Source organism: Mugil cephalus, chromosome 18 (genome assembly GCF_022458985.1).
Source record: "Mugil cephalus isolate CIBA_MC_2020 chromosome 18, CIBA_Mcephalus_1.1, whole genome shotgun sequence".
Classification (NCBI taxonomy): Eukaryota; Metazoa; Chordata; class Actinopteri; order Mugiliformes; family Mugilidae; genus Mugil; species Mugil cephalus.
The window spans coordinates 14,275,930-14,289,423 of NC_061787.1; the positions used below are offsets into that span (position 1 = coordinate 14,275,930).

A 13,494-nucleotide genomic window follows, 5' to 3' on the forward strand; every position below is an offset into this window, starting at 1 on the left:
ATCATGACACATTTTACCAATAAATCTGGGAAACTAATCCGAGCGTAGCCCAACCCTCAAACACAGCAACCAGGTTTACGAGAAGTTAAAAGTATGTTAAGAAGATGACGCAAGATCTTCGAAACAACAGGTTTCCCTAGAGCAAAGCCTTTAGAGGATTATTCAGTAGAGGTAGGTGACTTAAACTCAAGCTTAATTATAAATCTAACTTTAAACGTGTAGATAAATTAATAGGTAAAGTAATGCATTAACATATATATGTATATATATATATATATATATATATATATATACAAACAATTTATTCCTAATTGACTTTTTAGCTTTTTTAGTTACAAAAACACAATCATAATTAAACTTCTAAAATTAGAAGTTTATGCAAGCAGTTATGCACAATATTGTCCAATGAACAACGCATTTTAAAAGTCTGTGTCCTGCACACCGACAAGTTACAATAACAAAAATAAAACAGAGTTTAACACGTCCGAATTTATGTTTTTATTGCAGTACGAACAAATTGTTCTACTGATAATGTGATGTGAGGAAAACCTCATCATTAACTTTAGCCAACCTCAAAAATAAATCAAAATCCAAAACCATGTATACGTGTATTCAAACATAAAAAAAAATCCCGAATAAGGAAACCCTCTTAATAATAATAATAATAAATATGACAAACAGCAGAAATACATTTAGCTTTTTCTTTTGCAGTATATTGTCAGCAAGTTACAGTTGTATCATTTTATTTATAGTTTTATTAAATGAACGCTGAATTAATCCAGAAAACACCACTCAAATCAATAATATTTAAACCATTTATAATACAGTATAAACATATATATATATATATATTGTTTATTTATTTATTTATTTTCTCAGAGGGAGGGTGTGTGTTCGTTGCCGCCCCCTGGCGGTCCGCTGGCAGGTTGTTTCTCTGAAGTCACGTGATTTCTTGTAAAAGGAGCGCCTACCGGAGAAGAGCGTAGGGCCGGGGAGCTGAGACAGTCACACCGTCAGTCCGCAAACGCCACGGAGGAAACGCAACAGAGGTAAACGAAACTTAAATCTACTTCCTTAATTTTACACCATAGAGCCTATATTTGATTTACTTATAAATATAACAGGACACGGCGGATGTTTTGGTTTGCTTGGCATTGTTTTTGTAACTGTGTTGTTATAGGGGGGTTTGTTCCTCGACGAGACTCCATTTAAAAGGCACCAAATTTAAGAATTGAGTTCTGTTTTCGTTTGCGTGGCCTCAGATTAATGTCTCGACTTGATCTGAAGCTGCACGCACGAGGCACGAGACCAAAGACTAAAAAGCTAAACTAAAATTTTTAGTATAACCGTTATAGTTCTTTTTTTTAACATTGCTATTGATGCGTGTTTATACACGCGTCGTTCATGTACACTTCATGTAATAGCTGTGAAGATTTGTATCTGGGAGGAGGTCCAAATGTTTGATGATGGTTGTTTGTGCCAATCTTGATCTAAAGGAGCCATGGCAGCCGGGAGAATGCGCTCCACTCGCAAACTGCGCTCCTGGATCGTGGAGCAGGTGTGTACGTGTGCGTGTGTTTGTGTTTGTGTGCGAGGGGTGGGGAGGTGGTGGGGTGTGTGGGAGAAGGAAAGGAAAAGAGAAACAGGGGGGGGGAATGAGCTCCATTCATCGTAAATTACAGTACTAGAACGACCACAACAGGAAGTTTGATTTTGGCTGCGAAAATAAAAGTTCGTTGTTGTTCTTCTGCCTTCTTACTGCGGGTCATGTGTACCGAACTGTACATAATTCACTTTCTTCAATACATCTACGTTTAAATTATTATATGCAAAGCTTAAATGTGATATTTTTAGATGATATGAAATATACGAATGAATGTAGTCCAGTAATATGATCTGTAACCAATTTATTAATCTATTTTTGAGTAGTGGGGCTGTAACTAATGACTAGAAGCTAAAAGGTCAAACTGGAACCCCTTCAAATCATTTGATAAGAGGATTGTTTCTGCACTACCCCCAAACTCAAATGCTTTCCCTCTCATTACCGAGCAACGTTTGAATTATAGTGTCCTAAACAAATCTGCTAAAAGTGTTTTGGCCTCAAAAATGTGCATGAAACTCGGAGCGGCATAAGAGCCGTCTCATCCCGGAGCTTCACTCAGACGAACCTTTTTTTTTTTTTTTTTGCTGGGTTTCAGGTGAGCAGCGGAAAATACCCGGGGGTGATGTGGGACGACGAGGCCAAAACGATGTTCCGCATCCCCTGGAAACACGCAGGGAAGCAGGACTTCCGCAAGGACGAGGACGCCGCCATATTCAAGGTTTTAGACGCACATTTCCCAACGGGACATTAAGGGGAAAAAAATAAATAATAAATAAATAAATAGTTCTCTGAATTAACAACACTGTCCGACGCAGGCGTGGGCCGAGTTCAAGGGGAAGCTGACGGACGGGGGACAAGACAACCCGGCCTCCTGGAAGACTCGTCTGCGTTGCGCCCTCAACAAGAGCCCGGAGTTTAAGGAGGTGAATGAACGAGCACAGCTGGACATCTCAGAGCCGTACAAGGTGTACCGCCTCGTCCCCATCAGCGAGCAAGGTGAGCCCAAACAGAGCCACCCTGCACTGAATGATTAGCTCCAAAGGTGTCCGACTTCATGAGAGCGATTCTCAATCCAAGGATCTTTTTATTTCCAGACTCTTGAGTGGAGAATAAACTGTTTTAACCGCTGATGGACATAAAAAAACAAGTGGTTGTGAAACAGGAATGAGCAAAATTTAAAGTTAGAAGGAAGCAAATGGTGTGTTTTTTTAAGCGTGAACTAAAAGTGTTTAAAAGCCCTGACTTCTCCTTCTTTAGGTCAAATGCATGAACTCACAGCACACACCATGTAAATGAAGGGTACAGTCACGTAGGGGAAGAAATTTGCTAATTTAAACACGTTAGAGATTAAAACAAACAGATTATACAAACAGAAAGATTTTAATGCATTCAGAGTTGAAATGAAACAGTTTTCTGTCAATTATAAAGCAAAACTAAGAAAAATGCCCAAATATTCTGTGGATTCTCTGCTTTTCTTCTCATACACGAGAGCAGATTGAAAACGGAATCACAATCTAAAACCTTGCGTCTGACAGGTGAACTCTGGCACTCATATACACAAAACAGTGTGTGCATCATGTAAATGAAGGGTGCAGCCACGCAGGGTGTTGACCTCAAAAGCGTTTCACAATGGTTTGTCGTGTTTAACGCACTGTCAGCTGGACAGGATTTAGATTGACAGGACGGCTGCTATTTAAAGATATTTAAATGACAACACAGTGCACTTTATTGACATCTCAGTTATGAACTTGAAGGAGATCCGGGTCTGTAAAATAAAACTGAAAATAATTATTTTAGTCCAGAAACCAGAGATATTTAGTTTACAACAACATAAATGGAGAATCTGTTATTTGGTTAATTTGTGTTTCTATGTGCTAGTTTTCTACCATGCCACGTTTTTAATGCACTTAGTTCCTTTTACAGTTCAGACGTTTTCTAGACTCAGTAATGGAGTAGGTGGAAGCTGAATTGCAGAAGTAAATGGGAGTTTTATGTATATTCTGGTATGGACCCGGTGACCTCTGCAGACTCATCTCACCGATAGGACAGAACCCAAAAATCTTCAGTTTAAAGTTCATTATAATCAGACATTTAAGAGTTTGCAGCATTTTCTTTACATCTGTTGCTTGAAAAAATCTCCTAGACTGTTATTTTTTGATAGACATTAAGATTTGTGAGGAGGTATTTGGTATGTGTACTTGATGAACTTGACTCAAGAACTGATCACTTACTAAAATACTTATAACACCGGAGGGAGTTGTTGAAATGAAATGGTTTTTAAATGAATTCTTCGCTTAATATCCATGTTCTGCTGGAAATGAATCAAATTGTTTAAACAGAAAAAGGACAAAGAGGGAATAATTCATATCAGGTGACTTGTTGCTTTTGGAGCAGCAGGCCTGTGACTCCAGCTGGGTCAGCATGTCCAGCCAATGTCAATTCAGGAAAGCTGCACCGCGCTTTGTTTATTCGCGTTTGTCCTGCACCTTTGATCGTTCACCATTTAGTGATGATGATGATGATGATGATGATGATGATGAAATGTTTTGAGGTCATTTGAAGGGGTTCCTTCCTTCTGTGTGTTTAGGAGTGGTGGTGCCGGAGAAGAAATGCAGAGAAAAAGTGTCCAGGAGGTCGAAGAGGAGGAGGAAGAGCAGCAGCGAGTCAGAGAGTGACGATAGCTGCCAGGACAAACGGATAAAGACGGAGGAGGTCAGCTCTCAGCTGGTGAGTTTATAGCAGCGTGTGGCTAAATAGACTTTACAGTTTTATACTGAGAGGGAAAGATCCAATAAGTGCGACATCAAACTTTGGCCTCGTCCGGAAGTTATGTCACCGTCATTCCTGGGGAATCTGATCACTAATGTCCAGTTTTAAGTATCTGTGAACTTGGTGGGTGGGTGTGTGTGTGTGTGTGTGCGCGCATCGAGGCTTAGGCACACATCGAGGTATTGTTTATCGAGCTCCACCCTGGTGGTAGCTGTTTTAGAAGCCTGCACAAAAGACACGTTATAACTCCAGCCGTTGAAGTTTCCATATGCGCTGCAATCTTCAGTAATAAAGTGGAATAAATACACCCATGATTGAGGAAATGCTCAACTTAACTCCACCCGGCTCCTTAAAATAACGTGATCGTATCAATCATTAACCAGGTGCCGATAAGTTTTTATTTTTTTTTAATGTTAGAATCCCATACAGTCTACTCATTAAATAAACACTCTCATTACTAATGTAGCAACATGACTTCTAATAGTATTTGAGTATTCGTTTGTTTTTTGTTTTTTTGCGATTGAACGCAGCAAAGCTCCGCTGACACAATAGCAGCCTTATTAAGTCTGTAATGTGATTCAGGACTCAGGAGGATGCGGTCAGATGCATCTCAGACCATCTCTTAAACGTGGTCAGTGATCACGTCTCTCTTACGTGTCTTGTACTTGGCTGGCCACTTGGGACCGTGAACCAAACCGGATGTTTAAAGTATTAGACGAAATATTGATCTAATATTTTGGGCGGTTTCGAGTGCGTTTTTTTTTTTTTTTAAACCAGCTTTTGCGCATTATCTGGCAGCGCTGCTTCCTAGAGTCATTCATTTGAATTATAACACTTCAACACATTACGTATTTTGTGCACACAACTTTCCATGTTGTAACGATGACCTCACTTTTATTTATTTTTTAATTCTCTCTTCACCAACGCAGTGTGAAAACGTCTGCTCGCATGTGTTTTGTGGGTAATTGTTGTGCATTCGTGGAACAACAACACTAAGGGCAGATATTGGTCATTTTTTTTACAAATGCTTTGCTTTTAGTTCTTGTCTAAAGTCTCTGATTTCTGCGTTCTCAGTGCGTCGAAGAGGCTGTGCTGCGCAGCATCAACTCCGTCCAGACGGAAGAACCCGTTCACTGTCCCACCATCGTACAGACGGATGGTGAGTGTCGCTGCGTTTATTCACAGACGTCAGATCAGACAGAACCCGGGCTGATTGACTCATGGGTCTACGGTGACATGATCAAACAAGCCGCTGTTAATCAGTCCTCCTAAATGTCCTTTAAATGAAGTTATTATTATTAAATGGTTCTTGTTAGGACTCCCCTCCTGTTTTTTTCTGTTTTCACATGTTCCTGACTCATACTTCAGACACAGGAAGTAAAGCAGAAAACAGTGATGCATACACTCGTGTGTTTTTACAGTTTGAGGAGAAGTCTTGTCGACCCTTTAAACTAGAATATAAAGTGATTCTGAAACCTGCTCCGTCTTCAGTTTGGACATCAGCTGACAAAACAAACGTTATTCTGAAACAACCAGCTCATCTTATCTCTCTCACCTTTCTCCCAGCTGCAGTCGATGAGATCAGGTTGGACGTGCGGATCGAGGAGAGCGTCCCTGCTCCTGCGGCAGGTGATAAAAACCACCTTTACAGCTCAAACGTTTATTTAATCCGTGTCATCTTTTTCTGACTTTTTAACCTGAACTTCCTGCTTCCTGCCTCTACAGTCCAGGACTCCTTCAGCGTGGCAGTTCACTATCTAGGACAGGAAGTCCTCAGGCGTCAAATCCAGGGCACCGACGTCCGGATAATGTACCGTCCCTCCTCCCTCCTTCCGCCGATGCCGGCCGCCCTGAAAGGCAGGTTTCCGCGCATCCCGCTGCCGGAGCCTCCCTCCACGTTGCCCGCCACTCCTCAGCTGCAGGCCTTGAACACCCTGCTTCCGTTCATGGAGAAAGGCGTCGTGCTGACCTCCACGCCACAGGGAATTTACGGCAAGAGGTTCTGCCAGGGGCGGGTCTTCTGGACGGGGCCGCACACGGCCACGCCGGGCCTGAACAAGATGGAGAGGAACACGGACCCGGTGCTGCTCTTCAGCAAAGACACCTTCAAGCAGCGTGAGTCAGGAACTCTGATGGTTGGGAGCTACGGTGCAAAGATAACGGCCGGGAAAATGTAGCAAGACACGTCAATTAAAAGTCTAAGAAATTAAGTTTTCACATGAGATTTCAAAGAGATTTGATTAACGTCCTCTTTACGTCCTAGTGGAAAAGATTTTTGTCCCAATTAGATGAAATAAAAGTTCATCATCTGGCTAAAGCATAATGTCAGAGCCAAAAGCAGAATTAAAGTTAACTGTAGTGGAAACGTGGAGCAGTTAATCACTGTGTTTTAAGTTTAATTCTACATTTCATTATATTTCCCAAAAATATTTTGTTTTATCAAAACGGAACCAAAAAGACCAAAAAGTTTGCACAAAAACACCCAAACGTATTCATTCGGATTTAAACATCATAGTTTTTGGCTCAGCAAAAATGACAAATATTCTCCAACTCCAGCTTCTTATCACCATATATAGTTATCAACTAAATATCAACTAATGTGAAGTCAAACAGAGAATTTTAAGAGGACGTTTTCTGGCTTTATAAGGACAAAACGACAGAGAAATCAAACAATCAAATGATAAAGTTTTCAGTTTTGTGGCGATAGAAACTTTTCATTTATTTTTGTTGCCGTTTCTTGTCCCCAGATCGTGAACTCCATCTAGATGTAATCAATGCTTGGTTTCATTGTGTGTTTACGTAATATTTTCTCCTCCTATCCAGAGCTGGACCACTTCCGTTCAAACGGCGGCGAGGCTCCTCAGTTTGGCTTCACTCTTTGCTTCGGAGAAGAACTGAGCAGCGCGGAGGACCCGTCCAGAAAACTGATCATTGTTCAGGTAAAGGTAATGAAAACAATACACTCAAATCACAGGCTTCATGTCAAGAAACAAACTGGGAGGTTCCTTCCACATTCTTTAAATCCTCTTTAAAAATCTTCTTCTGACTACAAATATAGAAAATATAAAATATTCCATTTGGTTCCCTTGGATAATTTGCCGCTCCGGCCTCAAGTAAAAATAACAAATTTTATTCTTCGAGGCCCAAACAGCTTCGACTGCATTTGTCTCTTGCTACATTTGGTCTCAAGATTTCAGCTCTGTCTCACAACAATCAGTTTGTCATAGTTTTACGTCAGTGTGGAAAGTTTGGGCAAATATTCTATCTATACCTTGAAATGGGAGTTAAATCGGCAGGTTGGAAAGAAAGGCCCAGACTTTCCCTGCCCAAAAATATTTTGGTCTGAAGTTGCTGAATCATTTTGCTTCCAATTCAACAAGATCAATCAGCTGAAAAGCGGCAGATTGTGATTCTGAGACCAGACCTTAACACAAAAACTAGAGCAACAACAGACTATCAACGCCGGATGATAGTCAGCTCGGTTTGTCAAAATAAAACATTTTAGCTTCAAATAAACTTTGAAATGATAAATCTCGACAGTAGATTCATAAAAACGACGTCGCTTCAGTGTCAAAAGTAAAAATACCTTCTCTGCTGCCTGCTCTTCAGATCACTCTGCCGTGGGCCGAACAGCAGGTCCAGAACGCTCAGTCCATCTTCGAGTCCATCTCCATCCTCCAGTCTCTGGCCAGCCAGTCTCCGCTGGGAGAAATAACCCTGAACTTGGTGACGGTGCCTTCGCCGACCCCCGAGGTGACCGCCTGCGTGACCCTCGGGGAACTTTGAGGGGCCACACTCCAAAAATAAGAGACGTCTTCCAGTTTAACTTAGAGCACAGCAGATAAAGAGGGGGCTGTGCGACACATCAACATATTTATCATCAATCATCACCATGTTTATGTGACCTCAAAATTTAAACCACCCACAGTGTCATTATGATGGAGCGGATTCAGGAGCCTCTAGTTCGGGTATCACTCAGCCCTAATGGATTGCACAGAAAAATTACCCTCAGTCTTTATGATATAGAAAGTTATTTGCTTGTGTATGTGATGCCGCACTTTTTACATCTTTACAGTGATTATTGAAGGTTTTTTATGAGGTAAACGCAGATTATGTTGTAAAAATGAGTTGGTGTACTGGAAACACTACATGCAAACCAACACTTTGAAGAAATCTTATCGAAATGTGACACTGTTTTCAGACTGGCTTTTTTTTTTTTTTTTTCCCTTCATCTTTTTTTCTTCAACTTTGGGCCAGTGGTTCCCAACCTGTGGGAGGTTGAGATGCGGATTAAGAGTTTTTTTTTTTCTGTTCACAAGCTGAACAGTTTGGAAATGGAGCTCTGATCAAGTGATGACAAATATGTTTCTATTACTGTACTGTATAAATGCCAACTTAACCATAAACTAAAGGAATATATAAAAAAAAAAATAGTCTAACATAGTTCAGCAGAATAGCAGTAGTACAAGTTTTTCACACACATCTGTTCATGTATCCTCTTGCCTTTAGGTTATTAGTTGTCTTTTTAATAGATTATGAAGTTTCACACTCTTGGCCCCCGATCAGTCAGGAAAACTAAAGGTAAAACCCACCTACTTTTAGAAATCATGCGTCAGACACATTTGAATCATTTGGTACATGAGAAACTGGTCTAAATTACAGTTTATTGAATGTAGTGTTGAATTTGCCAAACAACAAAACAACCCACGTTAACGGTAGAAACGTCCAGGAGTAAATAAGAGTTTGATGAAGCTCTGAATGTCTGGGTTTCGTTTAGAGAAAGTAACTCACGTATGGAAGAACGAAGTAGCACAGAGTCGACGGTTCGGTGGATTTAAATGCAATAAAAAGAGCCTCAACAGTCTGAACTGGTTTAGAGTTTACCGTGTCCACTTCATAGTTATTATTTAGCACAGTAAATGTTTCAGTACATTTTAAGACAAACAAATCAGATTTTAAAGTTTTAATCTACTTTGTGAGTTCGCTGAGTTTATAAGAAACTAAAGTTGAGGTTTGTCAAAATAATAATTGCTCCTTTGAGAATATGTTTACAATATGGACTCCAAGACTTTAATAATGTGAGTACAGAATGTTATTACAATGTAATTATATGTATATGTGCTATGTATATGTTTATATATTTGTATGCTACTTACAATTGTCAACCTGACAGAAAGGAACCAAACAATCTGAGCTTCAACAAATTCATATTTACCACCGGACTTTTGTTTCTGCTACATGATAAAAAGACAAAACAGGTCCAGAAACAAAAAGAAATACATGTAGTAGTGGAGAAGGTGATACAGTTTGTCCTTTAAATCAGCAGGGCTGGACCAAAAGGCACGCTCTGATGGGGTGAGTGGGGGGATACAAGGGAGATGTACCAAGATGTAAATATTTTGTTATTTATGCATGTTTGTGTTTGTTTAGTCAAGATAATAAACTTCTTCCTAAACTCTGTGAAGTTCGTGTCTCTGTTGGGTTAAATATAAAAAAAAATCACATTATGATGACGTTAAGTCAGGGCATAAATAAATCTGGGCTCGAGTACAAACAAAAGCTACTTCTCAGTCTAGATGTTCCCGTTGGCCGGCGAGGCCAGCTCTGCTATCTTGGTGTTCAGTTTCTGATTGGTCCAGTCCTTCGTTATGTCATCCAAGTGGCTGTCAAAGTCCACCAATAGTGCGTGATCGCCGGACTCCAGCATCTGGCTGGCTATCGCCCGGGTCTCCTCCCACTGTCTCAGCATTATCCTGAAAGGTACGGAGGAAAGACGACTGGGTCAGGGTTGTGTAAGGATTCATAATCAAGACAATTTTAAATGAATCACAATAACATATTTCCATTGGAAAAAAGCATTGTACATAAAAAATATGAAAATAATAATATACCTCCAATTAATCTAAATGTGTCCAGATAGTTTCACAGTCTTCATAAATTAAAGTTTAAAACGACGCAATGAAGTCTCTTAAATTTAATATTCTGATGAATACAACTTAACACAAACTGATAGAATATTATTGCCACTTCCAACAGAGATGTGTTGATATGTTGATATGTTTAAGTCAAAGATTGGCCAAATACTGTGAGTGGCGAGGCAGAGCAGACCGACATAATGTGACATATCCATCCTAGCGTCCGCTAGTGAGGATGCTACTGTTCAGACTCTGCACTGTGCAAATAAACTGATCAGAAAACAGAGAAGAGAGAAGCCAATGATAATCCAATAACTACGATGACAACTGTTCGTTTTATGTGACTTTACTCAAACTCACAACCACCACAAAAGACTGACTCCCCCCTCCTCACCCAGAACATACATGCAATTTGCCCATTTGCAGTGGGAAACATAGCACACAACACTTTTTAAATCAGGGATCAAATTTAAGAGTTTTTGTTTCTTTTTATCTGGGCCTACGTTTGTTTCTTTGATGCAGACAATAGTTTGCAAAGAGACAGTTTTGTGTAACTGTGTTAAAGAGTTACGGTGTAATCATACTGTTGAAAAGGAGGAATCTGATATGGAGATTGCATGCTGCTTTTACACAACTCACTGCAGAGCTGGAGGACATTTTGGGTGTGTGGCAAGAATATATCACAATACGCGTGTCCTCTGATCGACTGTTATAGAGGTTAAAGTGGAATATCAGCAAGTAATGATTGGAGCAACCTTATTCATATGCTTATGGTATAAAAGATGTTCAGAAAGGAGACATGGAGAAAAGATGAGATCTTCATATCTTCATACTTCTCTGTGCTTTCTGAGTCAGTAATTTGCTTCAGGACACTATCCTCCTATTTAAGGCTTTTCAGAGTCAGTGAATGTTATTGCTTCCTTTATTTCTCTACACCTGGCTTCTCCTTCCCATCATGAAGGTCGGGAGAGATGACAAACTATGACTGGTCAGTTTCCAACAGCCCAAGTCACATCAAATATTTATGACTTGATTATTCTGTAATCTGAAAAGTAGACTTGTTATCAGAGAAGGCGTGGCTCTTACGTGTGTTTGTCTTTGAGTATCCATCTTGAATCCTTGCGCTCGTACATCACAATCGGAGGAACTCGATAGTCTGGAGACATCTTACTGCCGTCGAGCTGTGCAAACCGAGAAACTCTTTTATTAAACTGACATCATAATCGGTCCTTATATTCATTTAAAATCATTTCTTTGTGATTCATGGCTTGCCAACAATGAAAACTTAAAGAGTATTTTGCAATGATTGCACAGGTAAGCAAACAGTTTTATTTATCTTATTCTTACCATTAACAAAACCGCATTATCAAACTGCTCAGCAATCTTATCAGCTATCTTCAGCGCACACGGTGTCGGGCTGTAGAACAAAAAAAAATAATATATAAATACAAGTTTACATTTCAAAATGAGGACGAACTGACAAACGTTTCAGGAAAGTGTGTGACATATGTACATGATCGGGAAACTGGCCTGTTATCTGAGACGCAGGCATTGGCTTGATAGTATCCGACTATCTTCTGCTGAGTCTGTGAACACCACACATCCACCTGCAAGAGGAGGACAAGCAAATAACAAGAAAATTACAACCAGCAAGAGTAAAGATTGCTTCTGCTAAAATTTTTTTTTATTTATTTTTTTTTTGTAGCTGCGTGAAGTGTCAGTGATTCAATTTGTCTCTGATATTTGGACAGACGTGTTTTTCCTCAGGTCTTACTTTTAAGGAGATATTTTACAGACGATTTATTTTTTTAAATGACGAAAAGAAATAGAAGTGCAGCAAATGTCTGCAGCCTTGTTTATGTTTTAGATAAATAATTTCTCTATATACAACTCTACATCTGTAAACTCTACAACCAGCTACTGGTTAAGTCACTGATTTTATCCAGATTTCATCTTAATGTCTCAGCGTCACTAATAAGAGTGCAAATTACACTAGTAAGCCATAACATTATGACCTCTCTCTGATTACCTAGTTATCATAGCACCTGTCAGTGGCTGGAATATATTAGGCAGCAAGTGAACATTTACTCAAAAAGGTGACAGTAGAAGCAGGAAAAAATGACAAGGCTTTTTTTTTTTAGAGACTCCAAAACTGTAGCTCCTGTGAGGATCCTAGTCCGTCATCAAAAGTGGTCCAAGGAAGGGAAAGAGGTGAACTGAAGATAGGACCATGTGTGTTGTTTATTTTGGACATGAGATTATTTACCATGTTTGTCTTCATTTAAATGATATGGACACTGAAACCAGACATCCAGCATAACCTTTCATAGTTTTTGAATAATTGAATAATGTGTCTTAGTTTGTAAGGCTGTTATATGTGCTTTGGTGTAAAGTTTGAATCCGTACATAAAGCTGGATGTGGGTGAGTATAAAATATACTGTCTACCGTTAAATTGTGGTGGAACCGAAATAGAAAGTGGCTCAAACAAACAAGGACAAATCCATGATCAAACTTTGTACTGGACCTGTCCGTACCTGTGTGAGGGCCAGCTGAGTGATAGGGGCCAGGGACAGGTGGGTGTGAAGCAGCGGGACGCAGTCGGTGACACAAACAGCGCCACCTGCCGAACTTGAGGACAGTAGCAGCCCGTTGATGCTGGACCGCGGAAACAGACAGGCGTGCAGATACATCTTCACAAAAGCCCGACAGGAAAGCTCCACCTCACCCATGACGACTGCTGCAAGACAAGAAGTTATTTTTTTTCCCCCCACAATAAATTCACTTCAGGGACATATATACGGAACGACGAGGCGTTTGGCAAACGTAAGAACAGGTTGTCGTCACCAGAAACGCTACATTTATCCGAAAAAGACGACAAAAACGTCTCGTCGTAGCTCAATGAGCTGAAAGCCGGCTGGTGTTGCTAATGTATATTAGCATTAGCTAGAAGCTAACCAAGCAGAGCTGAATTGAACTTTACCTGAAGAGAAATATGACAACTGAATAAAGACGTAGCTCCGAGAAGCGACTATTTTTTCCCAGAGATTTTTAATGTAACTATTCTCGGAGGCTTTAAAGAGCCGGTAAATATTTGTTTCGAGTAACGGCTCCACTTGACAGCTCAATAAAAAAAAAAAGCAGCGTTAAACGGTTATTTCCGGTTCCTCCTACGGAACGTCATCATCTGATTGGCTGAGATGTCGCGG

At 40.1% G+C, this 13,494-nt stretch overlaps 2 protein-coding genes across 4 annotated transcripts; one reads left to right on the forward strand and one right to left on the reverse strand.

Annotated features, from left to right (window-relative positions):
• The first annotated feature begins 960 nt into the window (after positions 1–960).
• irf9 (interferon regulatory factor 9) lies at positions 961–9,832 on the forward strand. 2 transcript variants are annotated; one of them, XM_047568214.1, is made up of 10 exons: positions 961–1,049; positions 1,497–1,558; positions 2,199–2,321; positions 2,419–2,599; positions 4,191–4,330; positions 5,447–5,531; positions 5,939–6,001; positions 6,098–6,487; positions 7,196–7,317; positions 7,982–9,832. In XM_047568214.1, the coding sequence occupies exons 2-10, from the start codon at positions 1,502–1,504 to the stop codon at positions 8,156–8,158; spliced, it is 1,338 nt and encodes a 445-aa protein (XP_047424170.1). In that variant the 5' UTR covers positions 961–1,049; positions 1,497–1,501; the 3' UTR covers positions 8,159–9,832. The 2 variants fall into 2 exon arrangements, with proteins under 2 accessions (XP_047424170.1, XP_047424171.1); XM_047568215.1 differs by having other exon boundaries at positions 7,196–7,311.
• On the reverse strand, positions 9,000–13,438 carry emc9 (ER membrane protein complex subunit 9). Of its 2 annotated transcripts, none has more exons than XM_047568218.1 (6): positions 13,269–13,438; positions 12,823–13,022; positions 11,818–11,894; positions 11,635–11,704; positions 11,374–11,468; positions 9,000–10,125 (listed from the first exon to the last, which is right to left on the reverse strand). In XM_047568218.1, exons 2-6 carry the CDS (start codon positions 13,015–13,017, stop codon positions 9,945–9,947), a joined length of 618 nt encoding a protein of 205 aa, XP_047424174.1. In that variant the 5' UTR covers positions 13,018–13,022; positions 13,269–13,438; the 3' UTR covers positions 9,000–9,944. The 2 variants fall into 2 exon arrangements, with proteins under 2 accessions (XP_047424174.1, XP_047424172.1); XM_047568216.1 differs by having other exon boundaries at positions 12,823–13,025; positions 13,269–13,434.
• Between the last annotated feature and the right edge of the window lie 56 nt (positions 13,439–13,494).